This window comes from Rhinoraja longicauda, chromosome 10 (genome assembly GCF_053455715.1).
Source record: "Rhinoraja longicauda isolate Sanriku21f chromosome 10, sRhiLon1.1, whole genome shotgun sequence".
Taxonomy (NCBI): Eukaryota; Metazoa; Chordata; class Chondrichthyes; order Rajiformes; family Arhynchobatidae; genus Rhinoraja; species Rhinoraja longicauda.
In genome coordinates, this window is record NC_135962.1 from 26495742 (window position 1) to 26516157 (window position 20416).

The window sequence follows — 20416 nt, forward strand, 5'->3', positions numbered from 1 at the left end:
TGCAGCATAGTGCACGTCAAAATCTTTGCAGAAACCAATTACTGAAGAATAACGTCTTCTACAATGCAAAGTCAAGCGTAAATACTTTTTGCAATTTTTACTTTTATAATAGCAAACATTCAGTGAGCATATGCTTGTAGGTGGGGCCAAGAATGGATCTCTCTTGGAACTCAGAAGAGCATGAATTATGCAATTAATTTCAGGAGGCACAGGCAACTGGAGCACATCCTCGGACAATTTATACACACTTATCATCACTCCTCAGTGTGATGGGAGGAGCAAGTTGTTATTTGAGCATTAACTTCATAAAGTCTTTAAAATTGCTCTGACTGTCAAATCTCCAAAATTAATCTGGAAACTGTAAAAAAATCTCATGTAAATTCATGGGAATAATTCATAATCTCTTTAAAAATGTTATCATAAAGTAGTTATTTTGTTTTAAAAGGGATCAGTTTGTAGAATTGCTCAAAATTGGGATCTCTGTAAGCCCTATTAATTCATGCATTAATACTTGATCATTTTTGGAGCAATATTAGTTCTTTGTGAACGATACGTGAGCAATACTTTTCAATCAGAAAGTTAAGATCATAGTTTGATGGTTTACAGGCATCATTAAATTGCTCATCTTCAATACATTTTAACAGATGTATTAATATTTTGAGTTACATATTCATTTTAATGTTTTTAATCATTTTCTTTAAAAATGTATTTCCTTGGATAAGCAGTATTGAAAAAAGTATTTCAGACTTGTTTAGCTCCTTTACTTGCTATCATAAAACACACTATTTTAGATTTGAAAGATATTTTATAATTTGGAAACGTAACTTCTGAGATGAAGCGATTTAAAATGTAGTAATTTAAATCAGAATAGTTAAAGCATATTTACATATGAGTATATTCTATGACAAAAGCTTCTTTGTGTCGGGTGAAGGGACGGAATTAAAACAAATGTGCAAATTCCTAATGCTAGGTAGAAATGCAGAACTAGACATAAAAAACAATTCTTAAATAGTTAACAACGTTCAACAAATAAATTAATCACACCTTTGGCATTAGTGATTAGAAATGTAACACAAGATATTAGTGGTATTAACACTGGGTGCAGTTTGTATAAAGTTACCTCATTGGAATGTGATCGCATTGTCGGTGATGTTGCTTACATGATTCTCTGCCATGTAAAATAAAACCACATGCAAGAATGACCTGGTCATGACTATAATCATGTCATGATTTAAACTTTAGAATTCTAAAGCTCAATTGGCTTAAAGGAAATAAAAGGCAGTTTGCAACCCAGGGAGATGTCACAACAGATGGACACTGTCTCAAAAATTATTATTCCAAAAGAATCAAAACACCAAAACTGTTTCATCAAAATAAAATAATCGTATTGTGAAAATTGACCAGCAACTTGTGATGAAGACGAGAAATCACAAATTTTCTCAAGTTGTTTCAATTGAATTGAATAAAATTTAAAGTTTTGTAATTATCAGTGCAAGTACCTTTTAAAATATATATCTGGCATTAATACTCTCTTGTCCTGAAAGTGCAGATATAATCATTTCTTTTGGTGTAAATTATTTTACATTTTTCTAATCACTTCATCCTCATATATATTCAGGTTCATTTTGATCCCTTTACCGTTTAGTTCCATCTCTCTTGTCTTTTCTACTTATTTTTCTACATCTGATGATACTGAATTCATGCAGTGTGTCAATGATCATCCTGTTTATTTCTCAATCCCTGAATCCCATTGTTCTGAAGATAGACACTGAATTCTGTTGTTACCCTAGGTTCTGGACATCCCCAGTACGATTATCATCTTATGCCTCTCGCGAGTTGAAGGGTTCTTTTCAAATGAATTTAAACATGCAGTTGCAATATGGCATACTGAGATTTGTTTCCTGAAATGAATCTAACCCAGCAATTTTCTGAAAGTGTGCCTGGACAAAGTTTAAAATATATTGTGTAGATATTTGATAGAAATGGAATACTGGATTAAGTATTGATGGTTAAAATGTTACAAAGAGCTTTTCAATGGCATAATTTTCAGAAGGCAATTGATAGGGCGGGCGAGGGCATCGCAGTTGATGTTGTGAATACAGACTTCAAAAACCATTTCATATTGAACTATGTTCATTGGAAAAAAAGTGAAAAATAGCAACACAGATTCAAAAATCAGTAAAGGATATTATTATAATTAGCTGTTTATCAGATTGAAGAGATGTAGCGACCTCCTGGGTTCAGTATGAGGGGATCAATGCTATTTTCAATATATTAATTACTTAGAATTGGAAGAAAAGCATAGTTTCAAATCATTTGAATATATAGTATGGAGATTCCAGAAAAATATATAAGGAATGTGCAGAACATTATACGCAGAAAGAAATTCAACGCAGAAAAATGTAATGTGCTAGATTTTGGTCTGGTTAATGTCAGGAATGAGGGACAAGACCTGGCTTAAAGGGTATGCAAGAACAACAAAACCCAAGCACGATTATGCACAGATTTTGAGGGTGGCTGGACAGATTAGCAATGCAATTATTTAATCATCTTTGCTCTGTTTACATCCTTGGCAAGGCTGTAATTAATAGCCATCCTAATTATCCTTGAACTGAATGTCTTGCTCAGCCGGCTGCTAAGGGAGTGAGGATAATCTTAGGACAATATCAATCAGCTAGTAAATTGGACAGAGCAGATAGAATTTAATCCGTGTAAATGTGAGGTATGTGAGGAATAAATGTTTTCAAGGAGGTCCAATAGGAGTAGGAAATACACAATGAATGGTAGGAACCTGGGGGTATTGAGGAATAGAGGGGCCTTAGCATGCAGGGTGGTAAAGACATCATGTGAGATGTTGGCCTCCATTAGCCGGGAGTAGAAGCATGCAAGTCATGGTGCAATTTATTAAAACTTCACTGAAAGTATTTTGATCGCTACACTATAGGAAGGTCATGGTTGCGATGGAGGGGCCACAAAAGATTTACCAGGATGCTGCCTGGAATGGGACAGTTATCAGAGACTAACAGGCAGGATTAGCTTTCCTTGGAGCAGAGGAGGCCGAGGAGAGACCCGAGCAAGGTATGCAAGTGTATAGATAGGGTTGATGGTGAAAAACCTGTAAATATAATAATCCTGGGAATCCTTTCCCATCAACACAAAAATATATCTTCCCCTCAAACATTAAAGCTCAGGAGAATAGCTCATCACCACCATTTTGAGATAAATTGGAGAAGGGAGATTAAATGTAGCTCCGACCAGCGATTCCCATACATTAACCTACACATTAGGGACAATTTACCAAGCCAATTAGCCTGCAAACCCAATATATCTTTTGAGTGTGGGAGGAAACCAGAGCTCCCAGAGAAAATCTATGCAGGTCACATGGAGAACATACAAACTCTGTACAGACTGTACCCGTAGTCAGGATCGAACTCGGGTCTCTGGTGCTGTAAGGCAGCAACTCTAAGGCTGCGCACCGTGCCGCCACAATCATTTAGAGATACCGCATGGCAACAGACCCATCGGTCCATTGAGTCCACGCTGGGCATCTATCACCTATTCACACACTAGTTCTACACTCCCTATACACTCGGGGAAATTTACGGAGGCCAATTAACCTCCAAACCTACATGTCTTCGGGATGTGGGAGGAAACAGGAGCAAACCCACGTGCTCACAGGGAGAAGGTGCAAACTCCACACTGACTGCACCGAAGGTCAGGATCGAACCTGGGTCTTTGACGCTGTGAGGCCGCAGCTCTACCAGCCGCGCCACTGTGCTATCCCATGATGGAATGAGAGATGACAGAATTAAAATTGGAACCAATTTTCCGATGGCTAAAGGGCGAATAGCCAGAAGGTGCTAACTTAAGATGATTTTAAAAGGACCAGTGGGAACATGAAGAAATTATTTTTGTTTCCCAGTGGTAATTAGAATCAGGAAAGTATTAAATAAGAATGGTGGAGTAAAATTCAATAGAAGTAATAAAATAAAAATACTTTTAAGGAAAGGAAATTGCAGGGATAGTTGAAAAGAAAAAAGCTGCTCTTTGAATGAATGCGTGGAGATCCAATGGAGTAAATGGGTGTCTTCTACACGACGTTCTTTGACATAATTTTACACTAATTAACATCTTGTTGATGCTCAAATCATGACTACACTGGTATATTTCATAACTACCAGTATATCTCAATAAAATGCATTGGTGATGGGTTGCAAACAAATTGCACACAAAACACATTCACATCAATGACAGTAACAGATTCATTGAGGGTGCTTTACTAATTTATCGGCCACTACATTAGTTCATATAAAATGATACACCCACACATCGGAAAATAAAATAGTCATGGCAGTTCGCAAATATAAAGAAAACATTGACAACCTCTTCTCTGTTCCAGCTTCTTCTTTTTGAATCTGGATCTTTGCTACCATTCATATTTTGATCCAAATCCTTCCTAATTCCCAAAGATTCTGGAGGAACCTTCTGGAAGTTCAGACTTGCTTCAGGAATGTGCTGCACCAACTAAAAAAATGTGTAAAGTGTATTTAAAATCTTAGTTTAACAATATGTTCTTTAGGTGATTAAGCAAATATGAAATCACATGTTTTAAAATGAAAGATGAAAACTAAATGATGCACCTGTGAGTTATGGGATGCCCGTGATGATGGTTTTGATATCTGGGTCAACAAAAAAGAAAGTGAGAGATAACAACGTGTTACTTGATTATAACTTAAATTTTTAAAAAATTGCAATAAACTTGAATGGAATGTTTCAAAAATTTGCCACATTACGTTAACAGACTGTAAATGAGGTTTAAATTGTTATAATAAAAGAGGCTCAACAGTAAAAGAAGTATATTTTAGATAAAGTTATCAATCTGGTTGTCTACATTCAGGAATAATATTATGCTCTCATCACGTTCCCCTTCCAAACTCCATACAAACTATTTAAAGTATATAGTATTGGTGCAAACATTTGATTGCAACTAAGCACAATCGCTCAAATTATTGCCAATTCAGATGTGTTTATGGTACACAGGGTCCACTCATCTTCCTTAGTAATTTGTTTTCAATTTAGAAAAAGTAGAGCTTCCACTACGTCTACTTGCAATATCTATACTAGCTTACTTCCTTATGAGTGAAATAAAGTTGCCATAAAGCCAGATAAAATAAATTGAAAAGGGGAACTAAATTTGATAATTTCCCATTATTAAATGTATTAGTTTTCCAATATTTACTTTCTTATACTCTTAAATAAAATGATTAGGCAATGGTTCAATAGAAGGTGGCTTACTTCTGAATAGATTTCAATACACCTACCTGAATTCTGCAAAGAGCAACGCTGGAAGTAACTTAAAACTGTGACATTACCTCTTCTCTAGCTGAAATTGTGGAGCCAAGGGTGGATGTAGTTGGTAATGAACTTAAAGAATCTCCATCTCCTGCCACATCATGAATCTCTCTGGCAAGGATTGCCAAATCTTTAGCTAAATCTTGGCTGAGTCTAGAAAGTAGATTAATATTTAGCATTAACCAAAGCTTTCAAGTGGATACATGTGGTATCCAATTAAATTTATTAGAAATAAAAACACTCATATTGAAACAAATACACTTTAATAATCTACCAACGTAGATTTGAATGATGTGTCAAAACATTTTTTTACAAGACCTAATTAATTAAGTGCATCCATTATCATAACCAAAAGCAATTGGCATTTGTTTCAATCAGATGCCTGGGACAGGTTTTCCATGAGCTGAATTCCAATGTTTATACCACACTACATTCAACAGCATATGCCAGCCATAAAGATGTGAATTCTGTTTCATGTGACGTGCAAATCTGATGAGTAAAATGGATTCAATTTCACTGATGTTAACAGTGGGAGGTAGCTCTCAATATTTGTTTTTCCAGAATCTAAGCTGAAGCAGCCACATTATTACAGGAAAATCAGGATTTCACTCAGTTGTTCCAAAACTTAGAGTTTCAGCACAGCCCAAAATTGAAAGCACAAAAATAGATTCTGCATCCACATGTTTTTTATTTAAACTGAATATAATTCTTGGTCAATATCTGTTTGCACGTCTACAGTAGGATTCACAAGGAAAACTGCAAGGAAAATGGATGACAAAAGCTTTATGACAATAAGCATAGTGCTAAAGTTTTGGCTAAAGTGTTTAAATTTAAGAAAGATCATGAAAAGTTAGAGAAAGGTGAAAACTAGAAGTGGATAATTTCTGAAACATAAAATATAGGGAGCTGAGAAAATACAGGCCAATGCAAGAAAGAGTGGAAATGCAGAAAAGGGATACATTTCCTGTATACTGCAGGAATGAAGGGGATTACGAATAGAAACATGGAACCGCAGATGCTGGTTTACACAAAAGCATCTGTGTAAACCAGATTGGTTTGTGCTGGAGTAAGTTCTGTGTAACTCAGCAGGTCAGGCAGCATCTCTGGAAAATTTAGATAGGTGATGTTTCGGATTGGGACCCTTCTTCAGACCGATTAAGGAGATTATGAGGACAGATGACACCTTCACTGTTTTTGTGCCATGCTGCAAGCATAAAACATTGCTCACAACCTGCTGCTTTAGACTCTTGAATCAATACCACAAGTAATATTTGCAACAAAACCTTTGCTATTTCAGGAAACTGACTGTAAAATTCAATCAACAGTGTTTTGGGAGTATAGTTGCATGGTTGCCGAAAAGTGGCGAGTCAGGTGGACAGTGTGGTGAAGACAGACTTTGGCATTCTTGACTTCATTAGGAAGGGTATTTAGTACAAAAATTGGCACATCGTGATGTGGCTGTACAAACTGTTGGTGAGGCCACATTTGGAATACTGTGTGCAGTTCTGGCTCCTCAACTATAGAAAGGATGCCAATATGTTGGAAAGGGCGCACAAGAGATTCACCCAGAGGTTACCTGAGTTTGGGTTATAGGGAGAGCAGTTCAAGGCTGTGTGCTCAGTACCCTGCTCTATTCTCTCTATACCCATGACTGTGTATTCAGACAGGGCTCCAACACCATCTTTAAATTCATCGTTGATACCACCATTGATAGAGGAAGAATAGGTCAAGATGAGTCAGAAAACAGAAGGAAGATCGATCGACTGATTGAATGGTGCCAGAACAATCTTGCTTTTAACGCCAGCTAGACCAAGGAACTGATTGTTGACTTCAGGAGGGGAAAGCAGAGGATCCACAAACCTGTCATCGTCCACGGGACCGTGGTGGAGACAGTCAACAGCTTCAAGTATCTGGGAATTAATATCTCTGATCTGTCCTGGGCCTAACACATCGATGCAATCACAAAGAAAGTTCATCAATGCTTCTACATCTTTAGACGATTGAGGAGGTTTGGTATGTCAATGAATACACCATCAAACTTCTACAGATGTAGAGTAGAGAGCAACAATGGTTGCATCACAGCCTGGTTCTGTAACTTGAATGCCCAGGAACGAAATGGATTACAGAAAGTAGTAGATATTATCCGGTCCTTCACGGGTACTGACCTCCCCACCATCAAAGTAATCTAAGGGAGCACTGCCTCAAAAAGGCAGCTGATATCAAAAACCCACACCACCCTGGCCATGTTCTCATCTCGCTACTTCCATCAGGAAGATGGCACAGGAACCTGAAATCATGACCACCAGATACAATAACAGTTTTGTCCCAGCGACTATCAGGCTCTTAAGCATTATATTACATTAACCTCAGCAACTACGATCTACTATGGACTGTGTCTTTGTTTGCACTACAGCCAAACTGCAGGTTTTGGCACTATTATGGTTACCTGATATTACAGTTATTAACTTATAATATTTTGATTATTAGATGTTATCCACATATTATTGTGTTCACAGACCTGTTAAGCTGCAGCAAGAACATAATTGTTCTGTCATCAGTACACATGACAATGAAACATTTGACTCTTGAAGTTGGATAAGCTGGGACTTGTTTCTTTGGAGGGCAGGAGGCCGAGGGATAACCTCATTGAGGTGTATAAAATCTTGAGGAGCATGCATAAAATGAATGTTCAGTCTTTTTCCCCCAAAGTAGAGGATTCTAAAACTAGTTGACATCGACTAAAGGTAAGAAGGGAGAGATGTAAGAGGGATTTCAGGAGCAGCTTTTTCACGCAAAGTTAAGTTTAGGGTAGTCCATATCTGGAATGAACAACCAGGAGAATCTATAGAAGAGGGCACATCTAGGCATTTTAAAAGGCGTTTAGACAGATACATGGACAGGAAGAATTTAGAAGGCTGAGCTAAATGCAGATAAATGGGCCCAGGCCAGTCTACCAACTTGATCGGCATGGACAGTGTTGCCCAAAGGACCCATTTCCATGCTGTATAGCTCTGTATAGTTCTGTACTCTGTGGATGGCTCGATTGTATTCATTGTCTTTCCACTGACTGGTTAGCACACAAAAGCTTTTCACTGTACCATATGACAATAAACTAAACTCTATGACTCTTTAACACCAATTGAATAATATTACATCGTGATATATTCAAATTGTATACAGTTAACTACAATATTAATAAAACTGATATGAATTGTCAAACTATTCGATCAGTGATATATAGCTTAATTACTGAAAGTAATATGATATTTATAATGAGCACAGAAATTATGCCATAATCAGATTAAAACATGTTCTGCAACTACTTTTGAGTGAACCATATACCCCAAAGTCATGAATTTCTGGCACTTTTTCAGATAATTATTTCTTTTAATGTTTAGTTTTAAGAACATCTAAATGTTTCATAGTCTCACAAAACAAATTAGGTAGTTGATTAGCTGACACACTATTATTAGTCAATAACATTAAAAACAGGGTGTTAACACAGCAATCTATTTTTAATATCATTGTCTAATATCCTTGGAACAGGATCTAATCTTAACTCACTGTACTGTTGCCTGCAAGATAGCTGGATATTCCCAACACCTAAGGGAGTTTTTAATAGGAACTTAAAGTTAATTGGTAACAGTTTATTCAACTTAAATATAATATTTTTCCCCCCAAAACTGATGCTGAAAAACAGGAAAACTCATTCAATCTGGGACAATTGGCTGTGAAACAGATATCATCATGCATGCAGATTTAATGTGTTCTGGTTACTGGTTTATCAAGACTACCACCAAGTATGTAGAAACAAAGATCGGCAGATGCTGGTTTATACCAAAGATAGACACAAAGTGCTGGAGTAACTCAGCGGGTCAGGCAGCAGCGCTGGAGAAAAAGGATAGGTGACTTTTGGATCGGGACCCTTCTTCAGACTCAGTCCTGAACTGCTAGGTTAATCCAGCACTTTGTATCTATCTATCACTAAATATGGTCACCTTTTCTTAACTAAAAAGATGAATAATGTTAGCTTAAACGTTTTTCTTGAATTACCAAGTCCAACTGGAATCATCTGGAAAGCAGGCATGTGTACATAGAATTTTATTACTGCTCAATAATTTGATGCCAATGGGAACATTTCCAGAGACCAAAGTGAGCAGAGAACAAAACAATCCTTACCACTAATGTCTTCACAAACTAGAGAAATATTTAATAAGAGACAATTTCTTTCTTCAATTATATATGTATTTTAAAATGCATTGAAATACTAGTGGAACTCATCCTATCAAAAGTCTAGGAGTTTCAAAGAATGAAACATGATTTTTATCAAGAAACATAATTTGAGTTATTTGGACGAGTTCCATTTAATAGTTCTGCAACCATTTACATGGCAATCAGAATTTCATTGGCAATCAGTTAACTTCCAAAGGTAAACACAGAAGAGACATGGTGCATCATTGCAATATTATGGCATTCAGTATCAAAAATAGTGGTCTGTTTTTTTCTGATTTATCTTGAAAAACGAATTGTGCTGACTAAAGGGGGGAAAAAAACAAGCTTAGGAATGAAAATCACAAACTGCAGATGTTGGAAATCACAAACAGAAGTATTTTTGTTTTTTATAGTTCAAGGTTAGGAAAATGTTTTTCTCAATTCTTCCACACAGGGTACTTTGAACTAATTTACGTCACTTGTGCTACAACGTCTGGGAGTGCAAATATACATGAGAATTTAAAAATATGGAACATCAGAAATCACATTATTGCAAGGACAGATATAAAGAGAAGCTTAAAGACCTTTTTAAAATTACAGCCTATGGTATTTTCAACAAAATTAATGTGGGACGTCCTCTGAAACTGGCATCTGCAAAAGACACCACTTAAGGGTCCCCATGCCAACAATGAAATTGATAAAATTAATGACATCGATTGCTTTCTTTGTAAAAGAGTAATAATTTAAAGAAAAATATACAGAACTCAGCCTATCATTAAATATGAGTTATAAGTACTTGTAGTAGACTTGGTGTGTTATATCAGCTCCTGCTTTTGTCCTTAATTTTGGATGTTAAACTTCTGATATCATCTTTGCCATGGGGGAATAGGTCATGTGGCTAGGCATTTCCTCTTAGCAAGATATCAGACTGGGGCTCCGCCAGCATATTTAATAGCTGAGTTAACGGCAAGGATAGGAGCAAGCCAGGAGCAATCACAAACCTATGACCCTTACATCAGATGATGCATGATATTGAGTAAGGTAGAAGAGAGAAAGAAAAATACATATCTAAAACGATATACATAGGTTTTCAGTTCTAGGAGCAATAGTACAAAGCAAAATTCACAATACCTTGCAATTTCTGCACTGTGTGTGGTCCAGTTTTCATACGGATCGTCAACATCATTCACATTTTGTCTTGTTCTCCCTGAATTGGAAGACTGTGCTATACTGCTGTGGGTAGCTGTTGAGGCATGCAAGCGGTTGTGTTTAGGAGAAGTGTGATTTGAGTTATACTCCTCCTCTGAAGTAGAAGTGTAATCTGAAGTTTGTTGCCTCCATCTTGAGTCTTGTAAAACAATTAGTTTTGAACAAAGAAAAAGGTGATAAAAGAAGATAGAACAACCCAAGATTTAAACAAAAACAGATAATTCTTACAAATGGAGATTGTTCTGAAATTTGGAGATCAATTCGCACAGACCAGGTGTGAGCTTTTTAAAGAAAAGACAATTTTGCCTCCTTCTGTATATCCCATTTAAATCATCTTCCTATTTCAAAAAATGACATCACCACTGCTGTTTCAATAAACATCTGGGAAATATGAATGATTCCTTGGCCTTGGCCTTGGTAAGACCACTCTGGTACACCATAGCAAGGATGGAAACAACAGAAAGATATTAACAGCCACAGTAATGGCCTAAGACTGGATATGCATCACCAAAATATACAGGTTTAGGTACAAAAAAAAACAAAATGGGCAAATAGAATATTGTCGTTTTAACAACTTAAAATAGAATATTTGCTGTACCTGTAATACTACAAAGTTCTGGGAAATGTTCCTTAAATGTTCCTTCTGGGACCGCAGCTATTTACTATATACACTAATGACTTGAATGAAGGGATTAAAAGTACCATTAGCAAATTTGCAGATGATACAAAGCTGGGTGGTAGTGTGAACTGTGAGAAAGATGCTATGAGGTTGCAGGGTGACTTAGACAGGTTGTGTGAGTGGGCGGATGCATGGCAGATGCAGTTTAATGTGGATAAATGTGAGGTTATCCACTTTGGTGGTAAGAGTAGGAAGGCAGATTATAATCTGAATGGTGTCAAGTTAGGAAAAGGGGACGTACAACGAGATCTGGGTATCCTAGTGCATCAGTCACTGAAAGGAAGCATGCAGGTACAGCAGGCAGTGAAGAATGCCAATGGAATGTTGGCCTTCATAACAAGAGGAGTTGAGTATAGGAGCAAAGAGGTCCTTCTGCAGTTGTACAGGGCCCTAGTGAGACCGCACCTGGAGTACTGTGTGCAGTTTTGGTCTCCAAATTTGAGGAAGGATATTCTTGCAATTGAGGGCGTGCAGCGTAGGTTCACTAGGTTAATTCCCGGAATGGCAGCATTGTCATATGTTGAAAGACTGGAGCGACTAGGCTTGTATACACTGGAATTTAGGATGAGAGAGGATCTTATCGAAACATATAAGATTATTAAGGGGTTGGACACGTTAGAGGCAGGAAACATGTTCCCAATGTTGGGGAGTCCAGAACCAGGGGCCACAGTTTAAGAACCATTTAGAACGGAGATGAGGAAAAACTTTTTCAGTTGGAGTTGTAAATCTGTAGAATTCTCTGCCTTGGAAGGCAGTGGAGGGCAATTCTCTGAATGCATTCAAGAGAGAGCTAGATAGAGCTCTTAAGGATCGCGGAGTCAGGGGGTATGGGGAGAAGGCAGGAACAGGGTACTGATTGAGAATGATCAGCCATGATCACATTGAAAGGTAGTGCTGGCGTGAAGGGCCGAATGGCCTACTCCCGCACCTATATCCATTGTCTAAAAGTTCAGTTGGACTTGGAATGAGAGTAGCACCAGAATGTGATCTGGGCATCAACGATATGTTATAAAAAAGTTACTATTTTTTTGTATTTTGTACAAGTTATGGAGTGATTCAATTACGACTTTAGGATTTTGAAAGCAGCTGTGGGAGTAGATAGGCAAAAGTCTGGTTCACTGGAGGGAGTAAGACTGGAACACGAGAACATACCTTTAAATACAATCAACATGAATGGAAGATCATGGTTCTTTGAACCAAAATATTGACCATTTATTTTTCTGATGCTCTCTGGACTACTGAGATTTCTCTCATAACTTTGAAGCCAAGCAAAATAGGAAACATTTCTCTAAACTACTACTTCTAGTGGAATTCCTACGTGGAAGTAATAGGTGCTATCTGTGGCTGGTGTCTGCTTTCTTTTAAGAAGATCTGTATAAATCAATATCCACAATTCAACCAAGCAGTGTATTCCAAAACCTAACCATCCACTGAGTTAAAACAAATTTGTCCTCAAGTTACCTCTGGTTCTTTTGCCAATTATTTTAAATCTGTGCCATTTTTTAAACAGCTTCACCAAACATCCTCCAAGCTATCTCTGCTCGACATAGAACCGCTTCAGCTTCTTCAGTCTATTCAGCTGGCAGAGCTGCTGCTTCACAGTGCCAGAAACCCGGGTTCAATCCTGACCTCAGGTGTTGTCTGCATGGAGTTTGCACCTGTGACCATGTGGGTTTCCCCCTGTGTTCTGGTTTCCACCCACATCCCAAAGTCATGTGGATTGCAGGTTAATTAGCATCTGTGAATTGCCCCTAATGTATAGGGAGTGAATGAGAAAGTGGGATAACATAGAACTAATGTGAATGGGTGATCAATGGTGGGCATGAACTCAGGTGGGCCAAAGGGTCTGTTTCCATGCTATATCTCTAAACTAAACTAAATAACTTCTTTGCTCCGGCACTCTACATCTAAAGATAAAGTTCTGTTTCCCATTGTGTTATGAAACATCCTATTACCTTTAACATTTTGTACACAAATAACCCTGGGCTTCCCTATACATTTCTTTGAAAATTACATCAAACAATGCTTAGGAATCAATACAGTACTCTTAAGTCATGTTTCTGGGCCAATTATCATACTCGATAGCCATTGAATGGTATTATTAGTACAGGTATTGCAAATACTATATGTTTTTTTATTATGAATAGTAATGAGACACTAATCCTCTTGCCAAACAAATGAAATATATTTTTAAACAACTGATAAACAACTTAAGCCAGCTGAGAAGTTAAATAAAACTTTAAAATGCAGTTGAAGCACAAAACCCAAGTTTTAATCTCCATTTGTAAGAATCTGGTTAGAAAATGGTCAGGGACTTACAATTGATTAGTATATGAAAAAGCAAAACATTACTTCATCATGCTCAATAAGTACCTATGATTTTCTTTAGTGAGAGAATACCATGGCGTCACCAAAATAATAGTTATTAATAAACCTTGTGTTATGGTTAAGCAGATTTGTGTTAGTTTATCAGAGGTAATACGATTAGTAGTTAGAATGCAAAATAAAAACTTAAGTCCTTTACAAGACATCTGCTAATACTAATCCTTTTTCAGTTAACTAATTCATTTATTTATTCAATGAGTACTATAAAAATAATGCAATTACAAAGCTTATATGATAAATTTTATAAGCTGCTATATTGATGATATATAACATTATTAAGGCATTTGGATTTTTTTTGTTAATTTTTCATTAGGTTCATCTGTTTTACACCTCATTTAGAAGGTGAGAAACTTGCATTTTTAAAAAACTTTACAAAAGCCTTTCCAAGCATAATCAATAATTGACAAAATATTTATTCACCTCTGAAATATCACTCTACCTGTTAACAAAAATCTCATAACATTTGTCTTGCAGCCCAAATTGCGAATGATAATTTTCAACATGACCCAGTTGTGGAAAACTATTCTTCCCCTTGGGTGTACTGACACATTTAAACCATTTGGAACCCACCACTGAACCATACCCAACAGGTGGCATAACAGTGCAGCAATAGTTGCTGCCTTACAGCGCCAGAGACCCGGGTTTGATCCTGACTACGGGTGTTGTCTGGACAGAGTTTGTACTTTCTCGCTGTGACCATGTGGGTTTCCTCCTGGTCCTCCAGTTTCCTCCCCCACCACAAAGATGTACAGGTTTGTGGGTTAATTGGGTTCTATAAATTGTCCCTACTATGTATGACATTGCAGGTGTACAAGACGATCGCTGGTCAGCGCACACTCTGTGGGCTGAAGGGCCTGTTTTCACGCTGTAATGCTAAAGTCTAAAGATTTTAAAAGCATCTCAAATCATAGATGAGATGATTAAGCATACAAATTAAGTATCACAAAGGTTGAATATCATTTCATAGAGCTGTTGGTCAGACTAGCATTGCTTTGGAAAGTAAATTCTGTTTGAGGATAGGGAGACTCAGGTTAATCTCAGACTATGCTTGCTGACTTTCAGCAAGATGAAGGCAGGGAAGGCTTTGGATTTTAGCTTTACGAAGAAAATTGGCTTGTTTTTTATCATGAGGGAAGATAGATAGCAAGTGCCTTTTATTTGATACATTGACGAAAACTCTCTGGATTGACTAAACCATAAATGTGTTATAAAAATAGGATTATTGTGATAGTCTTATAGATGTAGTTTGTGCTTTTTAGACCTACTTTTAATATCTGGAAGAGTGAAAAAGCTCTCCAATTTTCACATTAATCGAATGCAAGTATTTTTTCTGCCTGTTCATGAATTCCTTATGAGGGTCTTAAAGCTTCACATTGATCTGTTCATTGATATAGTGATGGGTGTGTCAGCAAGAGACATTTAGGTCTGGCCTCATTTGTCTTCAGAGAGTGCAGGGCAGCCCAAGAAGATTTTTTTCTGTTGAGGGAGACATTAAAGATGGATATAATTGGAAGGCTGCAAATCAAGAGCTACAAGGATATTGAGAAAAACAAAGGGCTAAAATCAAGTTTGCTGTAATTGTGAAGCACTTGGTTGGGAAGTCAGTAGATTCTGTACTTTGAAGACTTTGTGCAAGAATAAATAAGGACCAGGAGAGCTCATGATTGCTGATCCATTGGCATTGCCCCATGGTTCAGGATAGATGGTGTATAATTGTCAAGAACAGTCACCTCCAGCATCCTGCCAAGTTTGGGTGCTGTGTGGAAAAGAGTGAGGACATACAGAGAAACGTAGATACCAATACCATAGAATGAAGAAAGCTGAGAGAGGCATGGAGATTCAATGATGGGTGGTACCGTGGCGCAGTGGTAAAGTTGCTGCCTTCGAGCGCCAGAGGCCCTGGTTCGATCCTGACTGCAGGTGCTGTCTTTATGGAGTTTCAACGTTCTCCCCGTGACCTGCATGGGTTTTCTCCAGGTGCTCTGGTTTCATCCCACACTCCAAAGACGTGCAGGTTTGTAAGTTAATTGGCTTTGGTTAAATTGTAAATTGCCCTAGTGAGTAGGATGTATGGGGTGATCGCTGGTCGGCACAGACTCGGTGGGCCGAAGGGCCTGTTTCCACGCTATATCTCTAAACTAAATTAAACTACAGAATATCAAGAGATAAGAGTAACTACAGCCTCTGGAGGTCAAAATTATCAAGATAGAGAGAAATGAAATGGGGGGGAGGCACCAAGCATGTGGAAGGACTGAAATGGGAACAAAAACATCTCAGGGGGACTGGGTAAAAAAAACAAGTTGGACTCAGAGGAAAATACCTGGGTTAACGTCTGGAAAGTTGCATGTTATGGAGATTTGCTCATAAAGTTAAAACTTAGGTCTCCAATCAAAAACAGCCAACAATTCAATCATTTTTTAATAGCATTCAATGGAAATTATGTACTTCTGATATTCTTTTAGAATATACTCACTAGAAGTTGATTTTGTACCATTACCACGGCCTCTCGTCTGTTTCACTGTGCTTGTAGTAATTTTTCTGGATGCAGTTTTTGAATCAGTGCTGGTTGACTTGCGACTTGTAGCAGTTAAATCGATGCTTTTGATACTAAAGTTGCTCCTCAGCACTGAAGTTTCCGTGTCACTGTTTACAGTGAGTGAACCTGCTCGTTTCCGTGGCAGCGCCAGCATATCAAGCCGCGATAATTTCTTATCAGTCGGCTGCTTTGAAGAGGTTGAACTTGTGGTGGACAATTCTGAAGCCAACGAAGATTTGTCCACATCTGCACCCTCATTGTCTGAAGTATCCCCGAGGCGAGCGCGGCGCAGCAGAGATGCTCTGGTTGGCCTGGGCGTCGACAGGCTGTTCGATCGGGTTAGAGTTGTTTGCACTGAAGCTTTCTCTGTCTTGTTCAAATCCTCCTTTGTGCGCAGAGAACCAGAAAATCTTTTGCGCATTTGAGGTTTACTGGTCTGAGAGCGCTCCTGATCAGAAGAGACCGTGTCTGTCATTGGTAAATACGGAAGGCTGGTGGACCTCTCGTCGTCGGTGAAGTCTATGGAGCCACGCGATCCTGTGCTGCGTCTCAACTGAAAGCGCCGACTACTGTCCGATTTACTGGTTGAATCCAGAACCTGGGCTCGGCGCTTCTCCGACAGTCTTTCCCGAGCATTGGCCTGCTGTGGATGCCCTTGAACTGATGAGGCCGTTTTCCCTTTGTGCGCACCAGTTAGGTTTTTCTGTTTCTGCACAGAACTAGTTGTATTTTTACTTTTCAAACTTACAGAACTGGTCGTGTCATTATCTGATTCTCCAGAGTAGGAATCACCTTGGACATGGGAATTACTTTCTTGTTGACTAAAATGGAAATCTTGAGACTGGAGCTTTGCTTCTAAGGCTGCCATTGCATCTTCGGTATCCTTCAGAAAGAGGTGAGTGTCCTCTGTGCTTTCTGTCCTGTGGGAGCTTCTTGCATGATCTTTAACTGACATCTGGCTTGAAATAGTAGGTACTTTATAAGTTGCAGTATCAATACTTGGTCTGTCTTTAGTAAAACTTTCTTGCCTGATAACTGATATGCGAGAATCTCTTGTCGACATCTTTTTTCTTTCCTGTGAGGGACTTCTATTATTTATTCGAGTTGTTTTACTGGTGGAGCTACTTGTATCAATGCTTTCCTTAACAGTCTTATTGATATCCAGACCAGATGACCATCTTGTAGAGGATTGAACAGAAGACGATTTTGAGCTAAACTCTCGTTCTTTAGTCTTTTTTTCAAAGTTTGCTAATATCACTTTAGTTACTGAAGTTTCATTAGAAGGGCTTTCCAACATTTTTTCTTTTGTACTCTTGGAAGCAGGTTTCAAATCATGTTCTGAGAAGTATTTAGTGCCACTTGAATCTGAAAGCTCTTTGGCTGTACATTGTGTGTATGCATCGGTCACCTGTGGCCCTTCCTCAGATGTCCTCTGATCATTCCACGTCTGGTCTTGTGGCAATTTCCTAATGGCCCTGGAAATTCTATACTTCCTACCCTTCCCTTTTGCAACACGGGAAGAGTCAATAAATTTATCATCATCGCTCAAACTGTCAGGCTCCAATTCTTTGTCTTCATGAATAAACAATTTTTCTTGAGGCTGTGGAAAGGACTGTAATTCCACTTCTAATTTCTTTATCGATTCAGAACTAGGAGGAGAACGTTGCTGTAGAAAGTCTTTTGCTTTTGGAGTATCAAGTTTTTCACTGGGTGGCAACTGTGGAAGTGTTCGACGTTTCCTTGATGACTGGCTGGTTGTTGACGCTGCATCTGAATCCAGGGTTTCAATGCTCTTGCTGTAGGTTCCAATATCAACTGTAGCTGCGTCTTCTACAATAGATAAATATGGAGAGAAGATAAGAATGGAAAAAATTATGGTATTATCGCAACTTGGTCTGTCATCACTAACTTGAATACTCACTCCCTTGTTGAAGGTCCTGGAACCCAGTAACTGATACAGTGCCATTATAGCCATCAGCCAGGCTTGCCCATCTTGAGACCCACTTCTGAGATGCCTGGGATATGGGGCCGACTGGACGCACCTAGAATTTGTACCAAGAAGATACAAAATATTGAATGCATCTGTGCAAAGCTATGCATGATAAATTATCTTAAATTCTCATTCATAGTGGGCCTAGAATCTCTCAAAAATGTATGGCTTTTCGTAAAATTGTAGTGCCACATGACTGGATGGAGGCCATCCTCTTTGTGGAGATGGGATTTTGTCTTGTGTTTATTCCCTGCAGCAGCATGCCAAGTTATTTTTCAGAGAGAACTTCAGCTATGTTGGTAAGCAGTCATAATGGGAGTCATAGTCATAGAGTCATATAACACGAACACAGGTCCTTCGGCCCAAATCATCTATGCAGACCTACATGCCCTATCTAAGCCAATTCAATTTGCCCACATTTGGCCCATTCCCCATAAACCTTTCCTATCCATGTTCCTGTCCATATTTTCTGAGTGAAAAAGTTGCCTCTCAGGTTTCTATTAAATCTTGCCCCCCTCACCTTCAACCTATGTCCTCTGTTTCTTGATTCAACCCTGGGTAAAGACTGTGAATAAAGTCCCAGCCTGCCCAACCTCTCCCAACAGCTTGGGCCCTCAAATCCTGGCAACAAACTCGTAAATCTTCTTTGTATTTTTCCATCTTAAAGACATCCTTCAAATTGCAAGGTGATCAAAACGGAACGCAATGCTACAAATGCGCCATCACTAACATCTTATCAACTGTAACGTTCATCCGGCATGTCACCCATGTTAAGACTCCAGTTTATCTGCTTAAATGGTAATGGTCAAGAAATAAATGTTGCCCTTAGAACCCCAGAGCCAGGCAGAACATTAAGTAATAATGGTAGTAGCATGAAGAAATTCCACAAAAAGCACACTACATGCACATCATGCAGGAAATACTATCCTATGCACCTTTTCTTGATTTTTTTTGCCTCCTGTTGAAGGACTACAAGGTTACCACTTTATTTTAATGGCTGGACACCCATAAACTAGACAAAGGTGACATCCGCTTTAATGGGGAGGGACGGGGACACTTGCAATCCAAGAAAACCAACTGTATTGTGAGTTTCCATAACACAAAGCCACTTCATCGGTGCGTGCTTCAAGAAATGAGAGTTGAAAAGAGAAACAAAATGTATTATTTATATGGGCTTTTTCGTCACGTAAATTTCATGACAGCATTTTTTCGGTATCTCAGATCTTTTGGTAGTGATTTGTGAATTATGCAAGAGTTAATTTTCATTCCCTGGCTATAACATGATGATTACCTGCATTGTAATACAAGGAATTTCATTGCACCATGGTGTCTATGACAATAAGCTAATCTGATCTGACCATTACCTGTGGCACAGTATCAGAGCCAGTAATGGCTGTAGTGCGATACGCCTGTAATGTAGGTGTTTGCTGGTAAATGGTGCTAGCATTTTGAATACACACATTATCCTCATCCCTTAGTGTAGGAGAATCTTCACCACAGATTACAGGTCTATAAATTTCAGAGTTAATTCCGGAAAACTCAGATGATTCAAAAACACCAAACACCTGGTTAAAGACAAATAAGAGTTAATAAGCCACAGCTTTTCAAACAAGCAATATATTAATTTATTAACCACAAAGCCAAGTCGATTGATGGGAACAAAGGTTAAACATTTTGCGCTTACATCAGCATGCATCAAATTAATAAATGTATGAAGCAGTCATTTCTGGAACGATCTCATCATTTAAATTGACCTTATTGGCTCTGCTTTATGAAGTCACCTTGTTGATCATGTAATTGTATTGGTTGCTGTAGTTAATATTGTTTGTGCTTATTGGGTGATCCAGTTTTAATTATCTGAATATTCAAATAAAATATTTTTAAGGCATTCTTTGAAATTGCTTAAAAAAATCAGGTTATTGAAAATACCATAAGGAATACGCTGACCCTTGAAAAGGTTTGAACTTTGCAAATTGGAATTTGTGATCTTAGCTATGTTGCCCTATTTGATGATCTGGGGAGTCTGGTAAGGATAGAAACAAAATCTTTTTTT

At 38.2% G+C, this 20416-nt stretch overlaps 1 protein-coding gene across 5 annotated transcripts in view; it reads right to left on the reverse strand.

Annotated features, from left to right (window-relative positions):
- The window catches only part of LOC144597293 (centrosomal protein of 170 kDa protein B-like), a 61782-nt gene that overhangs the window by 10259 nt on the left and 31107 nt on the right, over positions 1–20416 (reverse strand). For 2 of the 5 annotated variants that reach the window (XM_078406460.1, XM_078406461.1), the window contains exons 10-16: positions 19728–19928; positions 18295–18415; positions 16311–18203; positions 10696–10912; positions 5373–5505; positions 4641–4679; positions 4384–4524 (exon numbers count right to left, since the gene is read on the reverse strand). In XM_078406460.1, coding sequence (XP_078262586.1) covers positions 4384–4524; positions 4641–4679; positions 5373–5505; positions 10696–10912; positions 16311–18203; positions 18295–18415; positions 19728–19928 — 2745 coding nt within the window. Of the gene's footprint in view, positions 1–1124; positions 1169–4383; positions 4525–4640; positions 4680–5372; positions 5506–10695; positions 10913–16310; positions 18204–18294; positions 18416–19727; positions 19929–20416 lie in introns of those variants that run through there. The other 3 variants (XM_078406464.1, XM_078406463.1, XM_078406462.1) reach the window with 3 other exon arrangements.